This window comes from Schistocerca nitens, chromosome 1 (assembly GCF_023898315.1).
Source record: "Schistocerca nitens isolate TAMUIC-IGC-003100 chromosome 1, iqSchNite1.1, whole genome shotgun sequence".
Lineage (NCBI taxonomy): Eukaryota > Metazoa > Arthropoda > Insecta > Orthoptera > Acrididae > Schistocerca > Schistocerca nitens.
In genome coordinates this window covers 136877136-136903498 of record NC_064614.1, presented here as the reverse complement: position 1 = coordinate 136903498, position 26363 = coordinate 136877136, and the positions used below count along the sequence as shown (strand labels likewise).

Here is a 26363-nt window from a genome sequence, read left to right as displayed (position 1 = left end):
TAGTCAGGCTTGGAACCCTGCACTCAACACGGAGAGAAAGATACGGTCCCAGAGATCGAGGACCACCCCAGACGGCGGCAGCAGGGAGACTGCAGGTACCAGTGCAGACCCAGGCGCCGCTTCCCCCACCACGTCCAGTAGCCGCTGCGCCGGCCGCACCAAAGAGACCAGGTGAGGAACAGTGGAGGGGTTAACGGCTAGTATATATAGGGCGCCGAGAGGAACAGCACAGCATTCATCAGAAACCACCTGAAGATGGCAGCATGTACGTCTGCCGAAATATTGTGGAGAAATTACAACGCTACCCGGTTGCATACCCGAGAACTGTTCAAATTGGAAATACGCCGGGAAAACTTCAGATCGCAAATCCTTGTTCAACATCGTAGAAAACAGGGACTCAACCTAATCAAACAGACATTAGCTGACATGACATCAAAAGTTAAATTCATGGGTGAAATCTCTGATCCCTTCATGATCAAAACCAGAGTGTGTGAGGATGACGGATTATCCCACTATTATTCAACCTAGTCCTGGACAAAGTAATGAGGGAATGGGAAAAACAACTGAAAACTCAAGGACACTGGAAACCAACACACCGGGAAGATGCTGGGACAAAATAGAAATATCAAACCTAGCTTTCACAGACGATCTGGCCATACTATCAGACAACCGAGCAACAGCAATCAAATAAATAGAGGCGCTAAAAGAATGTGCAGAAAAAGTTGGGCTCCAAATCTCTTTCGAGAAGCCTGAATTTTTCTGCTCAAAATTAAGCATAACAAAATTAGACACAAAATATGGCAAAATAAACAGAGTTGCACACTTCAAGTATCTAGGATACTTGAACCTACAGGAGTTGAAAAGATTGCACAGAAGACTCGACTACAAAAACTTGAACGTACAGGAGGTGAAAAGATTGCACAGAAGACTTGACTACAAAAACTGAAGAGAGCATGCAGCAAGACACAGCATGTATATAATAAAAACTGCATGTCCATTCACACAAAAGTCAGACACTGAAACACAATAATCAAGCCTGAAATACTGTTTGCAAGTGAGACGCTAACACTTCATACGAAAAGTGACATGGAAAGCATACTGAAGGAAGAAAGGAAAATTGTGAGGAAAATTCTTGGCCCAAAGGTGACAGAAGAGGGATACATATTACACCCTAGGAAAACTACAGAGAATATGTCAAACATATCAGCAGATGTCAGAGAAAGAAAGTTGAAGTTCTATGGGCACATCATTCGGCTATCACCAAAATACTCACCAAGAGAATTCTAACATACATACAAGAGGTCAAATAAACAATACCGTGAATCTCACAAGGCAAACTGGACCTAGAAGCAGCAAAAATCGACCCAATAGAAATTGAATACAGAAATGTATACAGGGACAAGATACACAAGTGGAATGTGAGGTCAGAGAATGCAGTCCCAAAGAAACAAGGGACAAAGCGGACTGAAGATAGAAAGAGACTCCATGGAGAAAATGAGAGAATCATGTAATAGCTATTGCCAGATGAGAGCAGAAGTCTGAATTTTGTCTTCATGTGTTCCTTCACAGAGGATAATTAATGAATGTTGTTACCATTCTGTTGCTGTATCACCATAAAGATGAATGACGTTAGTAGTAATGGTCTTGAAAAGTAGCTGAATTCAGTTAAATTTAACCAAACTACAGATACAGCTTGTAAATAGAATGATAAGATTCCTTAGGTGAAATTTTTTTCCAGTATTCATTGAAAGAGACTCATTACTCACATCTACTAAAAACAAAGGGGGGGGGGGGGTCAAGAACTAATCCTCAGAACTGTTACATCACACCTCTCTTTATGTTATTTAATTATAAAACATATGCAAAATTTTAACGTTGCGACCTATCTGGTCCAGAATAACTTCCCTTGAATGTGATATGAATTCCAAAAACCTCACTCTCACAGAATCCAGCTCACTCATCACATGATATACCAAGTTCCGTAGACTGTTTCTAGACTTTAGTAAAGTTATTGATTCAGGACCATACCAAAATACACTAAAAAAAATTCATATTCTCTGTCTGACAAAGTTTGTAGCCAGGCTGAAAATTTGCTCACAGAGAGAATGTGGGTGAGCCTACAGGGAATGCTTGCTTTTGTTTAACCTACATTCCTCTCAAGGGTACGGGATCCATATCATATTTGACTAATATGGACCATCAGACACAAACAAATAAGGGTGATAGGCTTATTCGACAGGCAAGAGAGAATAACAGAAATGCTGAAAAATCTTCACTGGCAGATAATGTGAAAAATTATCTTTAGGAAACTATGGCAACTGGTTTTCAGGACATAAATTGTGAAAATTGTAGAGGTGTCTCTTTATAGATTGCTGTTCATTTGTTAAAGTATGGTAAGGCTAATAACAGCTTGCACAAAGACAAGTAATTAGTCTTTCAAATTGCATTCTTGAATGAAACAAGTAGGAACCTTAATATGTGGTACAATAAAAGAAAGTCTCTACAAAAAAACTTCATAGTGATTCACACCACATAAATGTAGATTAGAGAAGTCTATGTTTTAGCATGTGCGGGTGGTTCCTGAGGAGATGATCATTGAATTGCACATTGTTTACTGTGTGGCTTTATATGCATCCTAAGCTGTGCTGATTTCTGTTACTAATTATACATAAATGGCAGCATTCTGTGTTTCAGATTGAAGAGGGGGTGTTAGCAGCAGATTACCCAAAGGTATGGACGTCAACATATCTAATGTTGGAACAGATGTTAGTCCGAAGAAATATCCTGCCATCAGTCTTGGAGAATGTTGAAATTGCTGATAAAGAAGCTTTTATATTGAATGACCATGAATGGAAAATGTTAGAAGATCTAGTGATGATCTTGGAACCATTCAAGGTAATTGAAGCAAGTTTTCTGATTTGCTACAACTAAAAACTCTTATTTTGTTGGTTTCCATTCATGGAAATGCTTCATTTCAGGTTACAATTATGACGTTAAGTGAAGAGAAGATACCTCTCATATCACTTCTGAAGCCCCTCTTATGGCAGCTCAACAGTTCTCACCTTAAAGTTAAGGATACTGATACAGAATTTGCACAGAGCTTCAAAGCAACACTATCAGAAAGTCTTTCAGCCAGGTGAGTAGAAGCACTCTCACACACCTTACAGGTACAATATCAGTTTCATTAGTAATTGTATGAATACTGATATACAATGATTGTTAGTTATTGAGTATGAGTAATTGTAGATAACTCTGCAGCATCCTTCAGACATTTCTTAGAGACAGATGTAAGTCAACACATTTATCTTTAACTTATAGCTTTTTGATTAGAATCTGTAATGATTTATGTGTTTGCCTGAATATTAAGACATACTTGGAACATACATCCTGCTCTGTTGTTTTGCAGTTTCTCCAAGCTAATATTAACAGTGTCACTGATGTCCATTTGTAATCACTTCAGTTACAGCCCCCTGTTTTTCATTGATGTTTGAAACTTCTTGGTGAATGTTTTGTAAAAATTAATCAACTTTAAGGTTTAGTACTACCTGTCTTTCAACCAGGCAACTGGCTCACCCGTACCATGAAATCATACTGTGTCATGGGGCAGCATATCATTTTTCACATACTCAAGGCATTAAATGCCAGAATTAGTTTGAATCATTGGAGATGTATTGGGGTAGCTGCATTTGAATATGTGATATTTTCCCACAGTTTTAGTTTTTGTCAGTAAATAATGATACTGCCATGTACAAGATGTTTGAAAAATCCAAACCATTCTCTAAATATGATAGATGGTGCATTTCTCCTGGCTCAGTACACCAATATGCCCCAATTCTGTCGTTCTGGTGTAGATTTGGGTCAGACTGTTGTAGCAGTCTTTGACATCTCTTTAATATGATATCAAATTATTATTATTGCAGCTTATTCTGATTTCACAGAATAGTGTCTTAATGTCAGAGGTGTAGTATAATCAATCTGTAAGTTCGATCCTCTCTTTTCATTCTTGTTCCTCCCATGCAGCCTAAATATCACATTGTAATGATTCTGTTGTGGTATAAGTGTTTCTGTGTATAGCAGGGTAATTTCTTCAATGTTATGGACCCACGTAATCTCAAACATCATTTTTATTGCAAGGAAGGGGGGAAAATACTGATGATGATATGCCACATGTATAAATTTCTTTTTGTTATAGATACAGTGATCCTGCAGTTGATGTATTGCTTCAGACTGCCACCACCTTAGATCCACGTTTTAAGTTACTTCCGTATGCTACCGAAGAAGACAAGAGCATTATTTCAGGACCAATGAAACAAATGTTAATATCATATGTTGAAGAAGAACGTGGGTGCCCTAATGGAGAAGAATCTCCAAGCAAAAAAAGCAGGTTATCAGGTGTGTGTTTTAAATTAATAAATGTTCAGTGGTGTTTCTAAGCCCTAATGTGGAAACCAAATGCACCAGTCTTTCTCAAGATGAATAAGCAAGTATGTTTTCTTAGTCCAGTTCTTCAGTATGTTCGTGCAACAGCTAAGAGACAAACCCCTGAGTTCAGGTATATGTATTGAGTGTCCATGATTTCTGTAATTAATTCCTGTAGCAAAAAGATGTAATTTCATATGTTTTCCTAGAGCAACCTGCCTTGAAACTGATAAAGTTTTCTTCAGTGATGTCATCTTCACAAATTTCAAATAACTGCACCAGTGCTTTCTTTATCAAGTCCTACACACATTTCAGGATAAATCCATTATCAACAGTCAGATTTCCAAATGTGCAGAATTATCCATGTTTATACAGGGTGTTACAAAAAGGTACGGCCAAACTTTCAGAAAACATTCCTCACACACAAAGAAAGAAAATATGTTATGTGGACATGTGTCCGGAAATGCTTACTTCCATGTTAGAGCTCAATTTATTACTTCTCTTCAAATCACATTAATCATTGAATGGAAACACACAGCAACAGAACGTACCAGCGTGACTTCAAACACTTTGTTACAGGAAATGTTCAAAATGTCCTCCGTTAGCGAGGATACATGCATCCACCCTCTGTCGCATGGAATCCCTGATGCGCTGATGCAGCCCTGGAGAATGGCATATTGTATCACAGCCGTCCACAATTAGAGCACGAAGAGTCTCTACATTTGGTACCGGGGTTGCGTAGACAAGAGCTTTCAAATGCCCCCATAAATGAAAGTCAAGAGGGTTGAGGTCAGGAGAGCGTGGAGGCCATGGAATTGGTCCGCCTCTACCAATCCATCGGTCACCGAATCTGTTGTTGAGAAGCATACAAACACTTCGACTGAAATGTGCGGGAGCTCCATCGTGCATGAACCACATGTTGTGTCGTATTTGTAAAGGCACAGGTTCTAGGAGCACAGGTAGAGTATCCCTTATGAAATCATGATAACATGCTCCATTGAGCATAGGTGGAGGAACATGGGGCCCAATCAAGACATCACCAACAATGCCTGCCTAAACGTACTGTAGAGCAATGAGTCGCATGTCAACACAAGCACCAAAGTCAACATTACCTTCCTTCAATTGGGCCAACTGGCGGTGAATCGAGGAAGTACAGTACATACTGACGACACTAAAATGAGCTCTAACATGGAAATTAAGCGTTTCCGGACACATGTCCACATAACATCTTTTCTTTATTTGTGTGTGAGGAATGTTTCCTGAAAGTTCGGCAGTACCTTTTTGTAACACCCTGTATAGACACCCATGAAACGGGCATAACTATTTTACACTAAAACATCAGTCTATATGCATTCTGTAAAAAAAAATGTATGCTTATTCAGTAATTAACACTTTATGGGAAATAAAATGAAGTTTTTTGTTCTGGCTGAGTGAGGTGGTGCAGTGGTGAGACACTTGACTTTTATTCTGGAGGCTGACAGTTTGAGTCCCTGTCCAGCCATACCGATTTAGGTTTTCCCATAGTTACCGTAAATCATTTAGTGCAAGTGGCAGGATGATTGCTTTGAAAAATAAATGGCCGATACCCTTTCACATCCTTCCCTCAGTCCAAGCCTGTGTTCCGTCTCAAATAACCTTATTGTCAACAAGACAATAAACTTTAATCTTTCTTGTTTTGTGTATTCTTAAGTGTACCATCAAGTTCTGTTCTGAGTCCCATAAGTACAGAATTTTATTACAGGGTTTTATGTAACTTTCCCGTCTTTATTCCCCCATACTAAGTGAATAATTTTATTTAGGGGCATTAAGCAAAAGAATTAATTGAGAACCATTTGCACAAGTACTGTGCTAAGATGTAATAACTGATATAATACAGAATTAACATCTGCTTTGTGTAGGCTACTGGAAATTTTCCATTTCTATTCCATAGACAAATTTGTAAAAAAGGCGGGCCCTAGTTTTTAAATGTAGTTGCATGGGTATTACTAAAAATAATATGGTAAGTAATGTTTACACCAATCAACTATACTTATCCTGTAAACTGAATCATTCCATACCATTTCAGTGAAAGAATTATTCAGGTGATCTACCAGACATGTAACTAAATAACTAATTACATATGTGCATACATCAATATGTTCTATTCAGTAGCATTTCATATAACAGAGAGGAGGAATATCATGAAATTGTTCCAATCAGCTTAGAAGAACCTCAGGCAGCTTGAAAAGAGATGAAAGACGGAAAGGTAGCAGGAATTATTGAAATACAGTAGCCTGATCCTACAATGGAGACTGTTACACACATTAAATTAAATTAATACTGGCAAATGAGAAAGGCACCATATTCTTGAAAGACAGCAGAATCAATATCCTTGTTTAAGAAAAGGCTGCAGAGATTATGAAAATACTTAAATTTCACAGATAAATTGCGTGCAACAATAATACAAGGTGACAAAAAAATTTCTCTCGCGCATGTGTGCCCCCCCCCCCTTTTACACACACACACACACACACACACACACACACACACACACAGAGAGAGAGAGAGAGAGAGAGAGAGAGAGAGAGAGAGAGAGAGTTAATGAAAATCAGTAGTCAGAAATCTTTATAAGGGCAAGAGGAACAAAGATTAAAGGATTTTTAACAAGGAAGGTTATCCAATATCACTTTTTTTCCCCTCACAGAAATGACATAATGGCACACGGGGGCACTGTGAAGATAAGGGTAGCAGATTACCAGAAGGAAATATTTTAAGTAGTTTACACTGATGAGGCTTAGTTCTCCAAGAAATGGAAGATGACTTCCAAGGAAGACGGCATCACTTTATCATGTGTACAAGCATTATGATTATGTGATTTCAAGAAAAGAGTAAAGTAATTGCCTTTCTGTGGTAAGGATTCAATAAGAATTGAAGTCACTGTACATGGAGAGGTCCCCAGCGATGGGATTGATCTTTTGAAACCACCTGTTTGCTGGTGTAGGTTAGGGTCCTAGATATCAAACACCATAAAGTCATTCACCGTGGTGGCCCCTCGTTTATAAGTAATCAGTGTAAAAGAATTTCTCCTGATAGTCTAGTGTGTTGTTATTTACGCAGTCATTTGGAGTGGCGTGGTGTATCATACAACGCTGATAAGCTGAAGGGGATGGGTTGAGATCCCATTGGATGCTTTTTAAATTTTTACCAAAATTATTTCCCTCATTCTTTTTATTTGTTTAACTGATTCAAATGTACATTTTTTTCTAACACTTTGCTACATCATTTTAATAATTGTATTAAATTTCCCATTTCCTCTCATTTTGTCTTCCTATCATTCTTTTTTCATTTGGAATCTTGGTCGGTATGGTTTTAATTATTTTATTTATATATTGTAATATTTAATCATTTAGAAATACTGATGCATCAGTTAAACAACAAAAGGTGAAATAATATACCAGAATTTGTATTGGTTATGCAATAATTCAAGACTTTATTTTTCATTGTGACTTGCACATTTCTTTTTGGGTAGTAATTGTCTTATAAACATTTAAAACATAAACTGTTCTTGCACCATGGACAACATCTTCATGTTTAGTAATTTGTGATTATCTTGAAGTAATTCAGATGTGATCTGGAGTTTTTTTATCACATTTTTCACCTGATGATAGAAATAATTTTCACAGTGCAAATAACTTTTACAGAATTATTCACGAATATTAAGCATATAATGAGCTGTCCATCTGACTACTCTATGAATCTACAAGTAACAAAAAATTATCTTGTTCGGCGTACGGTTTCATTCCAGATTACAGTATTGTTTCTACTTTTTTTTTTTTTTCCAGCTTCAAGTAGGTGATGATGACGTTATTCTAATGTTCAATTTCCGTGGCAACCCTCAGCCTCAATTTATTTCCGAAATCCTGCATACACCACATGTGGTAGCAATTCTCTGTAGAATGTCGAAGTATATTGTGCTGTCGCTTTTGAGCAAAAACTGTTTTGATCCCCGAAACCTAAGTGAGCAATGATACGTTGATTTTGTAACTGCAACCCATCAAGTATTATGACATTGTTTGTACTAACGAATTTAGTCTCTTTTCTTTTATGGATTCTGTGTTTCATTTTAAAATTCTTTACCCACTTCCCATTTGCAAAGAATGAAAAGTTTTCTGGTGTGTACAGAACAATGACAGCCATCGCAGAGACTTGCAGTGCACACATTGTCACTTTGTCATGAAACATCCGAGCAATCTTAAATTTTTTGCACATTTTAAATGCTGCACTTAACAAAGGACAAACACAAGAGGAAAATGAGAAACAAAAAAGGAACTGATTTGTGATAGGTAAAAGCAAAATGCGCAATGATTACGAATCCAATGGGATGGTCAAACATTTATCTAGATTTCCTTATACCTGCTCTGACAAAAATATTTATTATAGTTACAATACTATAGATCAAGATTTAACAAATAAAATGGAATTCAAATGAAGTGATGATTAGAAACAGTAATTACAATAACTTGGATGAAAGTATAAAATGAAAAAAATGGAAGAAATTAAATCAGTGTTAACACAGAAAAGGCAGGGATGCCAACAAATACTGGAATTCTTGAGAATTACAGTGTGCTTCGCATTTACTTTCTATTCACTACACCTAATTCCATCTTGTAAAAGCACTTCCTGAGGCTGGTTGTTGTTGTTGTTGTTGTTGTTGTTGTTGTTGTGGTCTTCAGTCCAGAGACTGGTTTGGTGCAGCTCTTCATGCTACCCTATCCTGTGCAAGCTTCTTCATCTCAAAGTACCTACTGCAATCTACATCCTTCTGAATCTGTTTTGTGTATTCATCTCTTGGCCTCCCTCTATGATTTTTACCCTCCATGCTGCCCCCCCCCCCCACCCCCCCCCACCCCTTCAGTACTAAATTGGTGATCCATTGATGCCTCAGAACATGTACCAACCAATCCCTTCTTCTAGTCAAGTTGTGCCACAAATTTCTCTTCTCCCCAATTCTATTCAATACCTCCTCATTAGTTACGTGATCTACCCATCAAATCTTCAGCATTCTTCTGTAGCACCACATTTCGAATGCCTCTACTCTCTTCTTGTCTAAAGTATTTATCATCCATGTTTCACTTCCATACGTGGCTATACTCCATATAAATACTTTCAGAAAGGACTTCCTGACACTTAAATCTATACTCTATGTTAACAAATTTCTCTTCTTCAGAAACGCTTTCCTTGCCATTGCCAGTCTACATTTTATACCCTTTCTACTTCGACCATCATCAGTCATTTTCCTCCCCAAATAGCAAAACTCATCTACTACTTTAAGTGTCTCATTTCCTAATCTAATTCTTTCAGCATCACCTGACTTCATTTCACTACATTCCATTATCCTTGCTTTGCTTTTGTTGATGTTCATTTTATATCCTCCTTTCAAGACACGTCCATTCTGTTCAACTACTCTTCCAGGTCCTTTGCTGCCTCTGACAGAATTACAATGTCATTGGCAAACCACAAAGTTTTTATTTCTTTTCCATGGATTTTAATTCTTACTCCAAATTTTTCTTTTGTTTCCTTTACTGCTTGCTCAATGTACAGAATGAATAACATCAGGGACAGGGCACAACCTTGTCTCACTCCCTTCCCAACCATTGCTTCCCTTTCATGCCCTTGACTCTTATAACTGCCATCTGGTTTCTGTACAAATTGTAAACAGCCCTTTGTTTCCTGTATTTTACCCCTGCCACCTTCAGAATTTGAAAGAGAGTATTCCAGTCAACATTGTCAAAAGCTTTCTCTAAGTCTACAAATGCTAGAAGCATAGGTTTGCCTTTTCCTTAATCTATTTTCTAAGAGAAGTCATATGGTTAGTATTGCTTCATGTGTTCCAACATTTCAACGGAATCCAAACTGGTCTTCCCCAAGGTCGGCTTCTACCAGTTTTTCCATTCGTCTGTAAAGAATTCGTGTTAGTATTTTGCAGCCGTGACTTATTAAACTGATAGTTCGGTAATTTTCACACCTGTCAACACCTGCTTTCTTTGGGATTGGAATTATTATATTCTTCTTGAAGTCTGGGGGTATTTCGCCTGTCTCATATATCTTGCTCACCAGATGGTAGAGTTTTGTCAGGACTGTCTCTCCCAAGGCTGTCAGTAATTCTAATGGAATGTTGTCAACTCCCGGGGCCTTGTTACGACTCAGGTCTTTCAGTGCTCTGTCAAACTCTTCACGCAATATCATATCTCCCATTTCATCTTCATTTACATCCTCTTCCAATCGCCCTTGTATAGACCCTCTATATACTCCTTCCACCTCTCTGCTTACCCTCCTTTGCTTAGAACTGGGCTTCCATCTGAGCTCTTGATATTCATACAAGTGGTTCTCTTTTCTGAAAAGGTCTCTTTAATTTTCCTGTAGGCAGTATCTATCTTACCCCATTGATAAATGCTTCTACATTCTTACATTTGTCCCCTAGACATCCCTGCTTAGCCATTCTGAAAGGCCATTTACTAACCTATAATTGTATAAGATAGGATATAATTTCTGGCTGATAGTGAAAACATTACAGTAGTAAACCTGTATTACTTTGGCTTCATTTGGTCCATTATAGTGAGACTGTAAAATTAAATGATTGGTGGAAGCATTAAACATTCCAATATCGTGAACTGCAACATATTACTCGACATGTTTTTGATGTATACCTTAGCAATACAGGCAGGCCCTAACTGCAGTATCATCATTTGGAATTTTTGGTTATTTAAACCGGTAGCTGCTGCTCTGTAAACAAACATGTCTTAACAACTTGTCTTTTCAGTGTCCATGTAGACTTTTACATTATTTTATAAACCCATAGCTGTATAGTATTATTAAAAAAAGGTCTATTTAAAGACTTATCACAGTTGTGAAAGTAAAATATACTGACAGAAAAGATTGTATTAACAAATCATAATAGTTGTAGATGTTTGACAGTGTGTGTATGATTTTCGTAAGTACAGAACAGACATATTCCATTACTAATGAAATTAATGTTTGCTAATTTGTTTAGGTATGGAGTTCCTATTGGGAGATCTTTGCACAGGTCAGTCTGGCATGCCAGCTGAGGAAAGAGCAAATCTGGAATTAGTGCAATATCAGTCAGAAAGTGCAGCTGCCCTCGACCAGTGCCCACTAACGTGGTGGGCGCGAGCTGCAGCAAAATGCCCAAACTTGGCACGCCTCGCTCGCAAATATAACTGTGTTCCTGCTTCATCAGTTCCACCTGGCCGAATTCCTGTGGAAAACCAAGTACTGTTTCACAAACGGAGGGCTAATCTGTCACCAGAATTAGTTGATAAACTTCTTTTTCTCAATGGAAACCATGTGGTGTGAACAGTGGCTTCCAGTTTTCGAGTCTTTGCATTGATTGCAAATCTCTTTTATTAAAAGCTGTTCAGTTTGTGGGTACTTCTGTAAAGCTGTTTAAAACAGTGGATGATGGAGTCACATATTGTGAAGACTTTTATGGTGCTGTGAACGCCTTGATGCCTGTGTGTGTGTGTGTGTGTGTGTGTGTGTGTGTGTGTGTGTGTGTCCTATTTAGAACAGTAAGACATTCTGTGAAAGTCATTTACTGTTTGTTACCATTACAAGTCAACAACTGAACAGAATCCTTTTTGTGCTTAAGGTAAGAGACTGTGCAAAAACTAACTTATGTAACGTCTAGTGTTCATGTTTCATAAAATGCTGTGGGAAGGGTTAGAGTGGGTAATATTTGTACTTTGCAGTGTAAGAGTCTGTATAGAGATTTTACCTTTGCGTGGTGTTCTTTTTTTTTTTTTTTTCCAGTACTGCCTCTATCTCTTCCCACTTTACAAAAATGTACCTGTCATGTTTTAAAACAAACTGTACTGTTAAATATGGTATGTGAAAATTTATATGGAATGACGTGAAATATAGTGTGACACTGTATTTTGTGGAGTTATGCTTTTTGAAACCCTGTTATCTGGGAAAAATTGTAACATATTGCAGATATTATGAAGATATTCTGCATATGCAGGGTAATTTATCTATGTTTCTCTCTGTCTCTTCTTCTCATTGAGTACAGTAGCTTGTCACACCATAACCCTGACAACACCCATAGGTTCCAAAAGTACTATGTTATGTTAATGATAGAAAGACAATATCTATTCTGTCTTAGATACAAAGTTCTTGTAAACATGAAGTGTGTCATAATGACAGCCTTTTGCTAGAATGAAGTAATTGTAAATGATACACTAGTTTTGAAATTTGCTGTTGCTAAAAAAACTACCTTGCATTTCAGCACTTATTTCCTAATGGCTGTCAATTTGTTTATTGATTATTTCTGTTTATTATTAGAAGTTCTACGAATTTCTCAAATGCTATATAAATTTTACATAGATAAGCAATTGTATTTTTATGTACAACCATTAAAAGAATAATGTTTGTTGGATGCCACTCACTGAAGCTGTATGATAAATATAATGTATATATGAAATTCTAATTTTATGTAACTTAAAACTTTTGTATACAGATGTACCAGGAATTACCAGTATTTTATAGATCTCTTCTACAAACAAGTCACTCTGAATAAATCAGTAGAAATATTCAAAGATTATTTTGAACTACAGTGTGTGTAAGTATTAGCCCCATACGTAATATAACCAAAGTAAAGTCCATGCAGTGAATGGTTTCAGTGCTGTACTGAAGGTGCTGGTGCTGCTCTTCATCAGACCAGTTTGCCTACACGTGAAAATGATCTCTTCAAAACAGTATACCAGATACATTATGTGATCAAAAGTACCCGGACACCTAGCTGAAAATGACTTACAAGTTCGTAGCGCCCTCCATTGGTAATGCTGGAATTCTATATGGTGTTGGCCCACCCTTAGCCTTGATGACAGCTTCCACTCTCACTAGCATATGTTGAATCAGCTGCTGGGAGATTTCTTGGAGAATTGCAGCCCATTCTTCACGGAGTGCTGCACTGAGAAGAGGTATCAATGTCGGTCGGTGAGGACTGGCACGAAGTCGGCATTCCAAAATATCCCAAAGGTGTTCTATAGGATTCAGGTCAGGACTCTCTGCAGGCGAGTCCATTACAGAGATCTTATTGCCATGTAACCACTACACCACAGCCTCTGCATTAGTAACAGGTGTTTGATTGTGTTGAAAAATGCAATCGTAATCCCCGAATTGCTCTTCAACAGTGGGAAAAAAGGAGGTACTTAAAACATCAATGTAGGCCTGTGCTGTGATAGTGCCACGCAAAACAATGAGGAGTGCAAGCCCCCTCCATGAAAACCACAACACACCATAACACCACCACCTCCGAACTTCAGAGAAGGAAGCAGGGACCAGAACTTGTGGCTGTCGCTGGCGGCTCCGTGTCATCCCCTCGTGTGGCGTATCCTGTGTGTCTCAGTGGCAGTGCTCAACTGCAAATGACACTGCTACAAAAATCTGCAGTTATTTATACCAAGTAGCAGCCATTGTGGCACTCTTGGCCGTGTAATTGGAAACATGACCGAAATACCGACGTTGGAGACACCACCTGACCTGTGCCACATTTTACTGCTGCATTGGAAAGTTAATGCAAAGTGAGACCAGCCCGTCCCACAAGTTTCACATGCTTGCTGTCTTCATCCAAATGGCGACACACTGTGCTCACTGGCGGCTAATCCAATGTTCCGTTGCACCTTCTGACAAAATTTACTCTTAATTGTTAATGGTAGTACACTTTATTGATTTCAATAACTGCTGATGGTGAAATGGAGGGGAAACATGTAACAAATCGCATTCCGTAAATCCTTTAATGAAGGTAAGCTTTAGGGATGTGGAACAAGTCAAATTTGTACATTAGTATGCAGAATCAGTCTTTGCGGGCTACTTTTGTACAGTATACTACCAACAAATTATGACTGCTGCTAGCCTACTCACATTGTTAACAAAGGAAAACTCACATTGTTAACTATGGAAATTACTTTTATCCTTTCTGCGAGTTTTCTGCACCATGTGGCATGTATCCCATCCAAGTGTTCGTTTCCTCGTATCCTGCCAGTCTTGTTGCTTCGCCGTGTCGTGCATCACTCAGGTCACTCCATCATTCTATTGTCGCTGTGTCATGGAAGTCTCCAGTGCCAAATTTTAGAAGGCCACCTGTCCTCAGGCATTCTTGTATGACGTCCATACCCTGTTAGCTGTTGTCTACAATATCTTTTGTAACTTTGGTCTGTTATTGTAGCACTTCATTTCTTATTTTGTCTCTTCTTGTTAGTTCACAACTCCATTTCCTTTGCCTTTAATTTCTTCTCGTTGACTCTTGAGACTTCCCACAGTTCAGCACCATACACAATAATGGCTCACAACTATAATTTTGTACATCCTCCTTTTCATATTTTTTGTTGTCATTTTATTCCAGATAATGGAGTGTAACTGGTTAATTGCCAACTTTCCATTTCCTATTGTGTGCTTTATTTTCTCATTGCTTCCACCTTTATGTAAAATGACCGTCCCTAAATATTTATGTCATCAACAACACGTTACTATAGGTCCGTCATTCATAATAAGAACCCTTCCTATACATCTCGCAACAAAGTGTTCAGTTCTTGTAAAGTTAATGTTCATGCTCCACTACTCATCCTTCCTTACTTTTAGATTGCTAATTATAGGAGAGACCAATAAGGGTACTCTTTCATTTAAGTTTGAATATTTTGGGTTTTCCAAATTCTGATGTGTGCAAGGAACCTGCCACTATAGTGCCAAGGATATACAACTACATTCTGAACCCTAAGATATATATTTATGTAGATTTTTTTTTTTTTTTTTTAACCAACCAATATTACCATTTAGGGAGTAAATGTATTGGCATGGTGCAAGAATCCCAAGGTCGCTGAAGAGGTTCCTTCATGAAATTCAGTGAGTATAAATATGCAAAATACACTAACATTCCATCCAAAGGTCAAAGCAGTGAAGAGAGATTTCTAAGTGAAAGGCATATGTGAGCTTTTTGGTTAACATGCTCACATTTGCTGATACCACGTCAGTTTACATCCACGTAGAAATTGAGGAATATCGCAGAATGAGTTACATTTTGTGGATGCCCATTGATCTTAATTTCTGCTACTGTAAGTCATTTTCTTTGTTTCAAATAGCGTAATATAAGGCTTTGTAAGATTTAGGGTTAAGCTGTTTACTGTAAACATGTTCCATTATTCTCCTGATTGTACCTTTTATTCTTGCATCAGCAACCATCAGTTTTCAAAGAGTCCGGTCCATCACAGTCTTTGGTAATAAGAACAGGTGTGGGCCAAGTACCAAACATATGCCACTGTATTTAATGTTTCCCCGCTCTGCACTTGTATTCTCATGATATTTGTCATTGTGGCCCTTTCTTATCTCTTGCTAAGATACGATTTCATATTTGCAAAGGAGATGCGTGTTAACTCCATAACATTTTACTTTTCATATTAGAAGTTTGTTGTGGTTCACACTGTTGAATGCAAACAGAATGGTTTTTCTAGTTTTGTTCTACCAGATGTGAGTTTGTGGGGTTGTCAGGGCTCTCTCTACAAAGCACCCTGGACTGATGGCAAACTGAGTAGTTGTGGAAAGGTTTTTGTCCAAAAAATGGCTCAAAATATTCTATTATAGGCTATTACCATCATTTTATTTAGGCTGTCTTGGCAAAATTGTTTGTTAAAGTAGTTGTACAAACAAACCATCTCAATACTGAAATCCAATCAGTTATGAAGTTTCGAAAGGTAAGTGGACATAGTGATGTTGAAAGTCACTTCCAGTAGTGTCAAACATATGGGTCAGTTGTAGTGAGCAAAGGAAACACAAGGTACAGGTCTTGAGCATTCAAGGAAGGTCATTCACATTGGCACACAACTGCCTCTGCACAAATGACTAAAAGTATTGGGTTAGGAATTTTTTTATTGTTCCCCTTATGGCCACACACTGTTGTGCAGCGACTGGAGTCTCTTCTGTCTGAAAGCCAGGTTTATGTTTAAACATTTTGAGGAGAGTAAAATGAAAGTCACTTGCAAAATTGGCTAATATCTCATGAGGCGGAATGTGAAAAGTTCAAAATAGTCTTTGGAATGACAAGTTGAAAAATAAATTATATCTGTAGATTTTTTTAACCATTAATTTTTATCCAATTGTCATAGTATTATTCCTGATGGGTTCTTAATTCTGAAATGCTCTTCATATTTTACCTAGAAGAAAGGTGAGCTAGTCCAGCAAGTTATGCAGTAGAATTTCCGTGAAGTTTGGCAGGTAGGAGAGAGATACTGGTGGAAGTAAAGCTGTGGAAATTGGTCACGAGTCATGCTTGGGTAGCTCAGTTGATAGAGCACTTACCTGCAAAAGGCAAAGGTCCCAGGTTTTAGTCCTAGTCCGGCACTCAGTTTTAATCTGCCAGGAAGGTTTTTGCCATTTGTGTCAGAAGCATCAATACAAAGAAACACAAAAGATGAACAGAATACACAACACAAGTTACTTAAAGTGAACATGTCTGGGCATATGAACATGGAAGAGTACACCACTGATGGCCAAAGTGGGCACCTGCTTCCTTAGTGCAGGATATCGGACAGAGCTGTCAGCAGAGCAGGTGGCTCACGATTTGCACTTCTCTGTAGTCACAGTTGGTAGTGATGACTGGAAATCCCCAGTTTTGGAGATTACATCTTGATCTTCCAACTCCAGAGGGTAGGTAACTGAGAGCAGGCTTTGTCATCAATTTTTTTTTTAGTGGCCATGAGGGAGATTTTCAGATAGTGGAGGCCAATTAGAATTGTTTACATCTTGTACTCTCTACGTTTCTATTCTTGCTTTGGATGAAACTGTTAGCAAGATTTTGCTGCTTTTCATCAAGCTTTTTCTGGACTGCAATCGCTGGACAGTTACTACATAAACATGTAACAAGTGGCTAGGCTTTGTTACCAGGTCTTTTATTCCACATTGGCAGCAGATTCATGAGTGATGTTGGGGAAAGTAATACTTGTCAGATGATTTACCTTGGTAAGCAGTGTATGTCACAGACAACCATAATGTGTCAGAGACAGACTATGGCTCCAGCTGCTAGGGACTGTGGTCGTGTGTGTTGCATTTGCATGGGTGTGTGTCTGTTGTTTAATTTTGACAAAGGCCTTGTTGTGATTGGCAAGCTTTCAGAGCCATTGACTCCTTCTTCAGGCAGAAGTGTTGAGAGGAATGAAGAAGGGTGAAGGAAAAGGACTGGAGAGGTCTAGGAAAAGGATCAGGGACTGTGGTTATGTGTGTGTGAGTTGCATTTGTGTGGGTGTGTGTGTGGTGTTTAATTTTGACAAAGGCCTTGTTGGCCGAAAGCCAATTGTGTGACAGTCTTTTTGTTGTACCTTTCTGCGACTCAGCATCTTTGCTATATGGTGAGTAGCAACCGTCCTTTTCATTATATTATAACCTCATAGGTCTCATTCAGTCACTTGCTGAATTCATTGGCGAAGGCAGATGTGCTAGACACAGTGGACTCGCATTCGGGAGGACGACGGTTCAATCCTATCGTCCAGCCATCCTGCTTTAGGTTTTCCGTGATTTCCCTGAATCGCTCCAGGCAAATGCCGGGATGGTTCCTTCGAAAGGGCAAGGCCGACTTCCTTTCCTAATCCGATGAGACCGATGACCTCGCTGTCTGGTCTCCTCCCCCAAAATAAACCAACCCCAACTACCCCTTAACGACTGAGAGAGCCAATCAGATGTGCTAAACAGGGTATGCATATTCTGCCACGAATTTACAGGCTGAAATTGCCTTTCTTCTGTAGGTTCATGGCTGAGAGCTGTACGTGTAATTGATTGTCTTCCTATAGATGCTATTCCTGGCTTCTAATTTGAGCCTTGTGTTACGGAAGTTGTTTGTATGTCAAAGTGTGATATGGTGTACCATCTAACTAGGAACCCCATGAGTGAGGTCACAAGTTCAGTCTTTATTAAGATTCATTTGAAAGTGTTGTTTTAACAATTATGACAGGAAAAATATTAACTGCTAATGTCTCATCATGTGCATCAGGAGGGTGATAGAAAATTAGTGTCCGGTAGGTGCAGAGATTAACCTCTGGGATATATATTATTTAATTTAATTGATAAACAATCTGCTCACCAAGTAGCAGCAGAACACACGCATAAAAGACAGTTGTGACTGGCAAGTCTCCCCTGACCCGCAGTTCTGGGTGACTTTCCCAAAATCTGCCACTTATTCCTAGACCTCTGCAATCCTTTTCCTTCACCCTTCTTCCTTCCCCTTCAACCCTCCTGCCGGAAGTAGTAGCCACTGGTTCCGAAAGCTTGCCAATCACAACAGTATTTTATGTGTATATTCTGCCGCCGCTGCATGAGCAGATTTTTTTATGTATATCCAATTAAATAATTTATATCTAAAAACAAAGATGATGTAACTTACCAAATGAAAGCATTGGTATGTTGATAGACACACAAACACATACAAAATTCAAGCTTTCGCAACCCACAGTTGCTTCATCAGGAAAGAGGGAAAGACGAAAGGATCAGGAAAGAGGGAAAGACGAAAGGATGTGGGTTTTAAGGGAGAGGGTAAGGAGTCACTCCAGTCCCGGGAGCGGAAAGACTTACCTTAGGGGGAAAAAAGGACAGGTATACACTCGCGCGCGCACACACACACACACACACACACACACACACACACACACACATCCATCTGCACATATACAGACATATGTCTGCTTGTGTCTGTATATGTGCGGATGGATGGATGTGTGTGTGTGTGTGTGTGTGTGTGTGTGTGTGTGTGTGTGTATACCTGTCCTTTTTTCCTCTTAAGGTAAGTCTTTCCGCTCCCGGGATTGGAGTGACTCCTTACCCTCTCCCTTAAAACCCACATCCTTTCGTCTTTCCCTCTCCTTCCCTCTTTCCTGATGAAGCAACCGTGGGTTGCGAAAGCTTGAATTTTGTGCGTGTGTTTGTGGTTGTTTGTGTCTCTATCCACATACCAATGCTTTCGTTTGGTAAGTTACATCATCTTTGTTTTTAGATATATTTTTCCCATGTGGAATGTTTCCCTCTATTATGTTCATACAATTAAATAATTTTATCAATAATTGATTTTCTTCTAGAATTTATATGTTGAACATCCTAAAATGAGCATCATTGACCTTCAAGAAATGTTCAAAACAAAGCATTAACTTGCACCATGAACACCAAACGAAAACTGGTGTGCCACAGTGATCTCAAAGGCTGTGACCATCAAGATTGAAGGTGAACTCCTTGAGACAATCAGCTAGGTATCCACTTTTGAAGAACACAGGTGTAAAGGGGAGAACTGATGGAATGTGATGGCATGCAACTGAATGTGAAACTGACTGTCATGGGGCTTATCATGAAACTGGCTATCCTTTAAGATGTAGCTGCAGGTAGTGCGATAATATGTGATATAGGCACAGAAGAAAAGAAACATCAAGAGGCTGCATTTGTCTAGTGGTTCCAGGTGGTGTGAAATGAAGCATCAAACACTTTTCAGGAGGGATAGTTTATTCTAAAGGAGTATGATTTTTATATGCAGACCTGGAGTTAAGAAAAATCAAGTTATTTTGACCAGCTATTGGCCAAAAGCAGTGCTCATACCATAGTTGTAGTTATCTTACGCCCATTTTACCACTCTTGCTTGCTGTGACAGAAATATGCCCTACTGCCCTTGCAAGGTCATGCACACAAGAAAGAAGCATAGGGGGCAGAGCACCTCAAACTTCTCACAGTACAATAAATAACTTTGCAGCCTATTTACCATCCTGTTTGGCAGTCGGCATAATTGTATACAAATGCAAAAAGGCACCAATGTTACTTGGTCTTGATACAACTCCCTTGGTGCCCCTAATTTCCAGGGTTCCTTTCATATGGATTTCCTCTTAAAATCCCGATTGGTCGGAGATGAAAACAAATTCCTTATTGAATGATGGGATAAGTGTTTATCTCATCTACAAATTTTAGGCTGATTCATCATCGTCAAATTGACGCTTTGCTGTTTTTTTGTCTTCCGATTCAGTACACAGTTTTGAAGTTAGGCAACCATCCACTGCTTGCCTTGAAGTCACTGTAATCTATGTTGCACTCAATTTGATGTGTGTAACATAGTGGGTTACTATCATGCACATCCTGTAAACTGCATCAAGCAATCTTAAAATGTGGAGTCCACAGCTCTTGATCTAGTAGTTAGCATTACTGGCTCTGGATTGGGGGGTCCCAGGTTCGACTCCCGGCTGGGTCAGGGATTTTCTCTGCCCAGTAACTGGGTATTTGTGTTGTCATCATCATTCAGGAAAATGGCGAGACTAGACAGTGACAAGATTGGGAATTTGTACGGCACCGATAAACATGCCATTGAGCACCCCAAAACTCAAAATCACCTTCATGCTGAAATGCAGAAACAGCAGAGTTTGTAACAAGTCCTGCCTTTAATATCTGATCATACTGCTGCAGACTTACTGGAAATCTGTACATAATTGTTTTTCAATTATGTTGTGGATGATCTTCCGTGCACCCTGTCAAATGAGGATGCTGGCTTGACACCTGTTTCTGTAGTACTTTCACTTGTTAAGCACGTATCATCATTGTACTCCTCATGTAAATTGTATGCATCTCGGGCATATACAACACTACACAGTCCACTAACTCATCTTTCAGAAGTGCAAATATTTCATCTGCCTCTTCTTTCTCACTCTGCAAAATTCCTTGGGTTCCTTTCTGATGAAATGTCAACTTTGGCAACTGCTGTTGTAGATATAATGTAATGTTTGCTTTGTTTATCATTGCCATTGCTCTGCTTTGTAGCACCACCACTAGCACTGTTTCGAGCTACATGTTGACTAAGCAGTTCAACTATGCTGCATAGCCTTATGCTGTGCACACCATTGGATATGTCCAGCCCCACCCCCGTTGCCATTGTCAGTCAATATTGTGGTTGCATGCTAGATAACATGTGGGGCATCGAGTGCCATAAACATCATTTGCCTTTTGCGACCTTGCACTCAAGGAATCCCTTGTAAGTGTACTCTTTGCTATGACAGACTGAGTTTACAACATGACTGCTGTAAGTGGCTGGTCATTAGAATAAATCTTAAAAAAAAAAAGACCACTATGCTTCCTTGTGGTAACCTATTTTTCAGGCATCTCTCAAAAATCTACGTAAGAACCTTCTGTTTTTTAATAATTCTTCAACATGTTTGAGGAAACTGTAATCCTTTGTGTGCCCTTAGATCTTTTTTTATCAGTATGCAATGAATGACAGTATCATAAGCAGCTGTTAGGTCTGTGAAAGCTACACATGATGTATGTCTCTCCAACCCATTCTGTACATCACACTGACTGCTGCATGAGTAGTGTTGGGTGTTTCACCAGAAGACCAGTTTGCTGTGGCTGTTGGTGGGCACATGGTGTCAGGATCAAGGATCTGCAGTGGCCAGCAGTCAGCTTGTGGCTGTCAATGTGATGTACTATATTAGACTAAGAATTAGAGATGTTCATTTGTTTCCTGGTCTAAAATATGCTTCACGAATTGACACTGGCTCTGTCCTGTACTGCAAGCAGTGTAATTACATTCATTCAAATGGATTTATATAAAAGATTTTAATGTATGTTGGTTATTTACCTGGTTTCAGAATGGTGATATCACATGTTATTTTCTCCATATTTTTGCGATGTGACATGTTACAAGAAAGGTTATGAAGTGATGTGCACCCTGTGCTTTGATAGATAAATTAGTATCCTCCAGAGTTGTGGTGAGCCAGAGTACTCAGTGTGTGCAAGAAGCAGCTGGGTCTTACTTCCCGAATTAAAGAAAGAGCTGCAAAGCATATGCTTTTACAAACAATGAGACACCTAAAAAAGATATATTTCAATATTTATTTCCCGACTGAATTCCTTGACATCGGCTGTATTACATATTGATCGTCTACCCAATGGTGTCGTATGAAAATTTGTGTCAGGCTGGGATTCAAACCCAGTCTGGCACAAATTTTCAAATGGTGCTATTGAGTAGAAGGTCTATGCCTTATACAGCTAATGTCAAGGAAATCAGTTAGCAAACAAATTTTGAAATATTACGAACAGCAATGGATCGTCAGCAGTGTCTGTTCTTTCAGATATGCATGTAAATATAAAAAATATGCAAGCAAAAAGTACAAGTTAACTGGACTATATTGTGGCTTTCCTGGAATCAAAATGGTCAATAGTGCATTTTTGAAAATATCCAGTTATTGATTTTGAAACTAGCTTTTAAGTGGTCTGTGTCACATTTCTTTCTGAAAGTGCCTCTAATTTGAAAAGATCAGTTTAGAATTTATACAAGGTCTGTTAAAAAAATTCTGGAACTTATTCAACAAAATTTTTCTATGCTGACCTTTTACTTATTGTGCATGGTCTCATTCGAAGTACTGTCCTCCACAATTGATACACCACTCCGAACGCTGTTTTCACTTCCGGCAGCAGTCTTGTTACATCTCTTGTCAGATCACAAGAAGCACCATCTGCGAATTTTCTTTTATCTTGTCTATCATTGCAAATCATCCTTTCAAGAGGGTTTTCCACTTTGGAAATGAAAAAAAAAAAAAAAGTCTGCAGGGGCCAGGTCACCAGTTGCAATTCTCTTAAGGAAACCTCATTCTCATTTGTGTGCTCTAAAAGCTCTTCAGAGATTAAAAGACGTAGGTCTTTCTAGTCATGAGCCATGTGATGAACTTGGTGGCAACATGATGCATTCCAAGATGCTGTCACAGGATTTCACGACATGATCCAACTGAAATGTTACATTCTTCTGCAATCTCTCGGTCAGTCAGTCTTCAATTTCGTTGTTGTTCCTGACACAGCATCATTGGTAGACATTGAAGGGCATCCTGAACGAAGGTCATCTTTGAACTTCTGTCTGGACATTTTTAAACCATGTGAACCATTCAAAACATCGAGTACGGCTTAAGCACTCGCCACTGTCTCCCGCCGGGCATCTCCGGCTCTGTTTTTGTTAACAATTTTGTCATCTATTGCAGTTGTCCATGGACCTGTCTCACTGAGCAGCATCTTCAGCAATTTCTTGATCATCTTTATTCCTGGAACATCGACAATGGCTTTCGCTTTTCCACTGACAAAACCATCTGTTCGTATTTCTGGTGGCGTAAATCTTTACATCTTCAGCCTGTTGCCCTTCCGTTCATTGAAACTACGAAATTCCTGGGGCTCATGCTCAATGGGAAACTCTCTTGGTCCTCACATGTGTCTTGCCTGGCAGCCCACTGTACTCGGTTCCTCAGTGTCCTATGTGTCCTCAATGGTACTTGCTGGGGTGCTGATCGAACCACCCTCCTCTGTTTGTACCAGTCTCTTGTCTGTTCCAAACTTGACTATGGGTGCTTTGTTTATGCATCTGCACGTCCATCCCTCTTACACTGTCTCAACACTATCCACCATCGTGGCATCCATTTGGCCAAGGATGCCATTTACACTAGCCCGGTTGAGAGTCCGTATGCTGAAACTGCTGAACTACCACTGTGATTTTCTCCTCAGCAGGTATGCATGCCGTTTATCTGCCATGTGTGTCCACCTATCCTATGCCTCCTTCTTCAATGATTCCTTTTATCACCATTAAGGGGCATGTCCCTCTTCTCTGTTACCCCCTCGAGTCCGCTTCCAGCACTTGCTACGGCGGCTTAACTTCACACTACCTTCAATTTTCCTGGTGGGTGTGAACCCTTCACCACCTTGGCTTCGTGAAGTGGCACATATTAACCTTGGCCTTCATTAGCTTCATAAGGACACTACTCCAGCCTCGGTCTATCACTTTCAGTTTCACGACCTTCACATGGAACTTCACGATAGTACCTTTGTATATGCTGATGGCTCTTGGACTGACCGAGGGGTCGGGTGTGCCTTCGTCATTGACACCCGTGACTTTCGATATCAGGTTCCATCAAACTGCTCAGTATTTACATCCGAGCTCTTCACCCTGTATCAGGCCACGGAGTACATCCAGCGACACAGCCTTTTCAATAGTGTCCTCTGCTCAGACTCACTCAGCGCCCTTCAAAGTCTGTGTGTGCTGTACACCGCCTATCCCTTACTACAGAAGGTCCGGGAAAACTTGTACTTGCTGACTCTTGGTGGAGCCAGTGTGATGCTTCTGTGGGTTTCTGGTCATGTTGGTCTGCCAGTAAACAAGGCTGCAGTCCTCATACCTCAGCCTGCGAGTTCCTATGTTCCCTCTGATGATCTCTGTGTTGCCATCTGTCAGGAGGTGGTATCCCTTTGGCATCACCAATGATCCTCCCTTCACGGGAATAAGCTCAGTGCTATTAAGCTTCTCCCATGGGCTTGGACGACCTCCGCTCGGCCTTCCCGATGGGAGGAGGTCATTTTAACTAGGCTGCATATTGCGCACTGCCTTTTTAGCCATTGTCATTTCCTAAGTGGTGCTACCCCATCACTCTGTACACATTGCACCCAAGTTTTAACTGTCTGCCACTTCCTGATGGAATTCCTATTTTTTAACCGTTTATGTTTCCACTTGAGTTTGTCGTCTGAGTTACCGGCTGTTTTAGCAAATAACGCATGGGATGTTGACCGCATTTTACTTTTTATCCACCAAAGCAATATGGCGAAGGCCATTTAATTTTTAGTATTGGACCTCTGTTTCAGTATGGTGTCTTTCTTAGCCCTTTTTCCATGCGCCTGATTTTAGCTGTCTTCTATTATGTCAACAGGGACTGACATATAGTCATCTTTTAACTCCTCTCTGTCTTCGTGTTATATAGTTTTGACTTGAGTGCTTATGACCCCAGTTATTTTTTGCGCCCTAAAGCAAAACAAAACAAAACCAACTGTAGGTTTCCTGCATCATTTGACATGTCTCTGTAAAGTTTTTCATGTGTCTCACACAAAATTTAGTGCAGATGGTTGCTCCTCTAACTCTGCCATCTTGAAATTTGCAAACTGTGTGATACAGTGTTCTACTCAATTCAGCGCTGAACAGTAACTAACAGACATACGACAATGAAACTTCCGACAGTTACGCATCAAACACAGGCGTTTGCAGGGGTGCCAACCGCATTCCAGTCCAACACACCATTGGCACGAAATTATGAATGTTCCGGAATTTTTTGAACTTACCTCATACAAGTTCGGGTTATTAATTTTTTCTTAAATGTTTTTCTCCATTTTTGCTATTTGTGCCAGCCATGTGGCTATCATCTTCAGTTACTTTCTACTTTACTTACACTTCACATATTTAATACAATTGGCCTCAGCACCCAGAGACAGATGAGTGTGTTTGTGTGAATATGTGTGTGTATGTGGTCTAATTCAGAATTAAGCCTTTCGGCCAAAAGCTTACTTGTTTCACAGTCTTTTTGTTGTGCCTGTCTGTTACTCAACATCTCCACCATATGGTGAGCAGCAATCTAGCCTTTTCATAAAGGATTATCCTTTGTTTGATATATTACATTAAGAGATTCTAGATGGTTGCCTAAAACAGTTTTCATAGCAGCAGTGGTCATAGGAATAACTTGTCGCCACAAGGCCTTCTACAGTAGGACAAACACAAAAATCACTGCCTCTTGCCAGTGAGATCATATGTATAGCGGTCTTTTGTTGTATCTGTCTGCATTGCAATGTGTCCTGTACATCTACGATTTCTCTGCTATTCACAGTAAAGTGCCTGGCAGAGGGATTCAATTAACCACCTTCAAGCTGTCTCTCTGCCGTTCCATTCTCAAACAGCGCCTGGGAAAAACGAGCACTTAAATTTTTCTGTGCGAGCCCTGATTTCTCTTATTTTATTGTGATGATCATTTCTCCCTATGTAGGTGGGTGCCCTCAGAATGTTTTCGCAATCAGAGGAGCAAACTGGTGATTGAAATTTCATGAGAAGATCCCGTCGCAACGAAAAACGCCTTTGTTTTAATGACTCC

General features: G+C 39.5%; 1 protein-coding gene across 2 annotated transcripts in view; it reads left to right on the top strand.

Annotated features, from left to right (window-relative positions):
* Positions 1–12879, top strand: part of LOC126243305 (E3 SUMO-protein ligase ZBED1) — a 57691-nt gene extending 44812 nt beyond the window's left edge. Inside the window, exons 3-6 of one of the 2 annotated variants that reach the window (XM_049948154.1) lie at positions 2695–2895; positions 2979–3136; positions 4193–4392; positions 11450–12879. In XM_049948154.1, the coding sequence (XP_049804111.1) occupies positions 2695–2895; positions 2979–3136; positions 4193–4392; positions 11450–11772 (882 nt within the window). In that variant the 3' untranslated portion in view covers positions 11773–12879. Of the gene's footprint in view, positions 1–2679; positions 2896–2978; positions 3137–4192; positions 4393–11449 lie in introns of both variants that reach the window. The other variant, XM_049948153.1, reaches the window with a different exon arrangement.
* The last annotated feature ends 13484 nt before the right edge of the window (positions 12880–26363 follow it).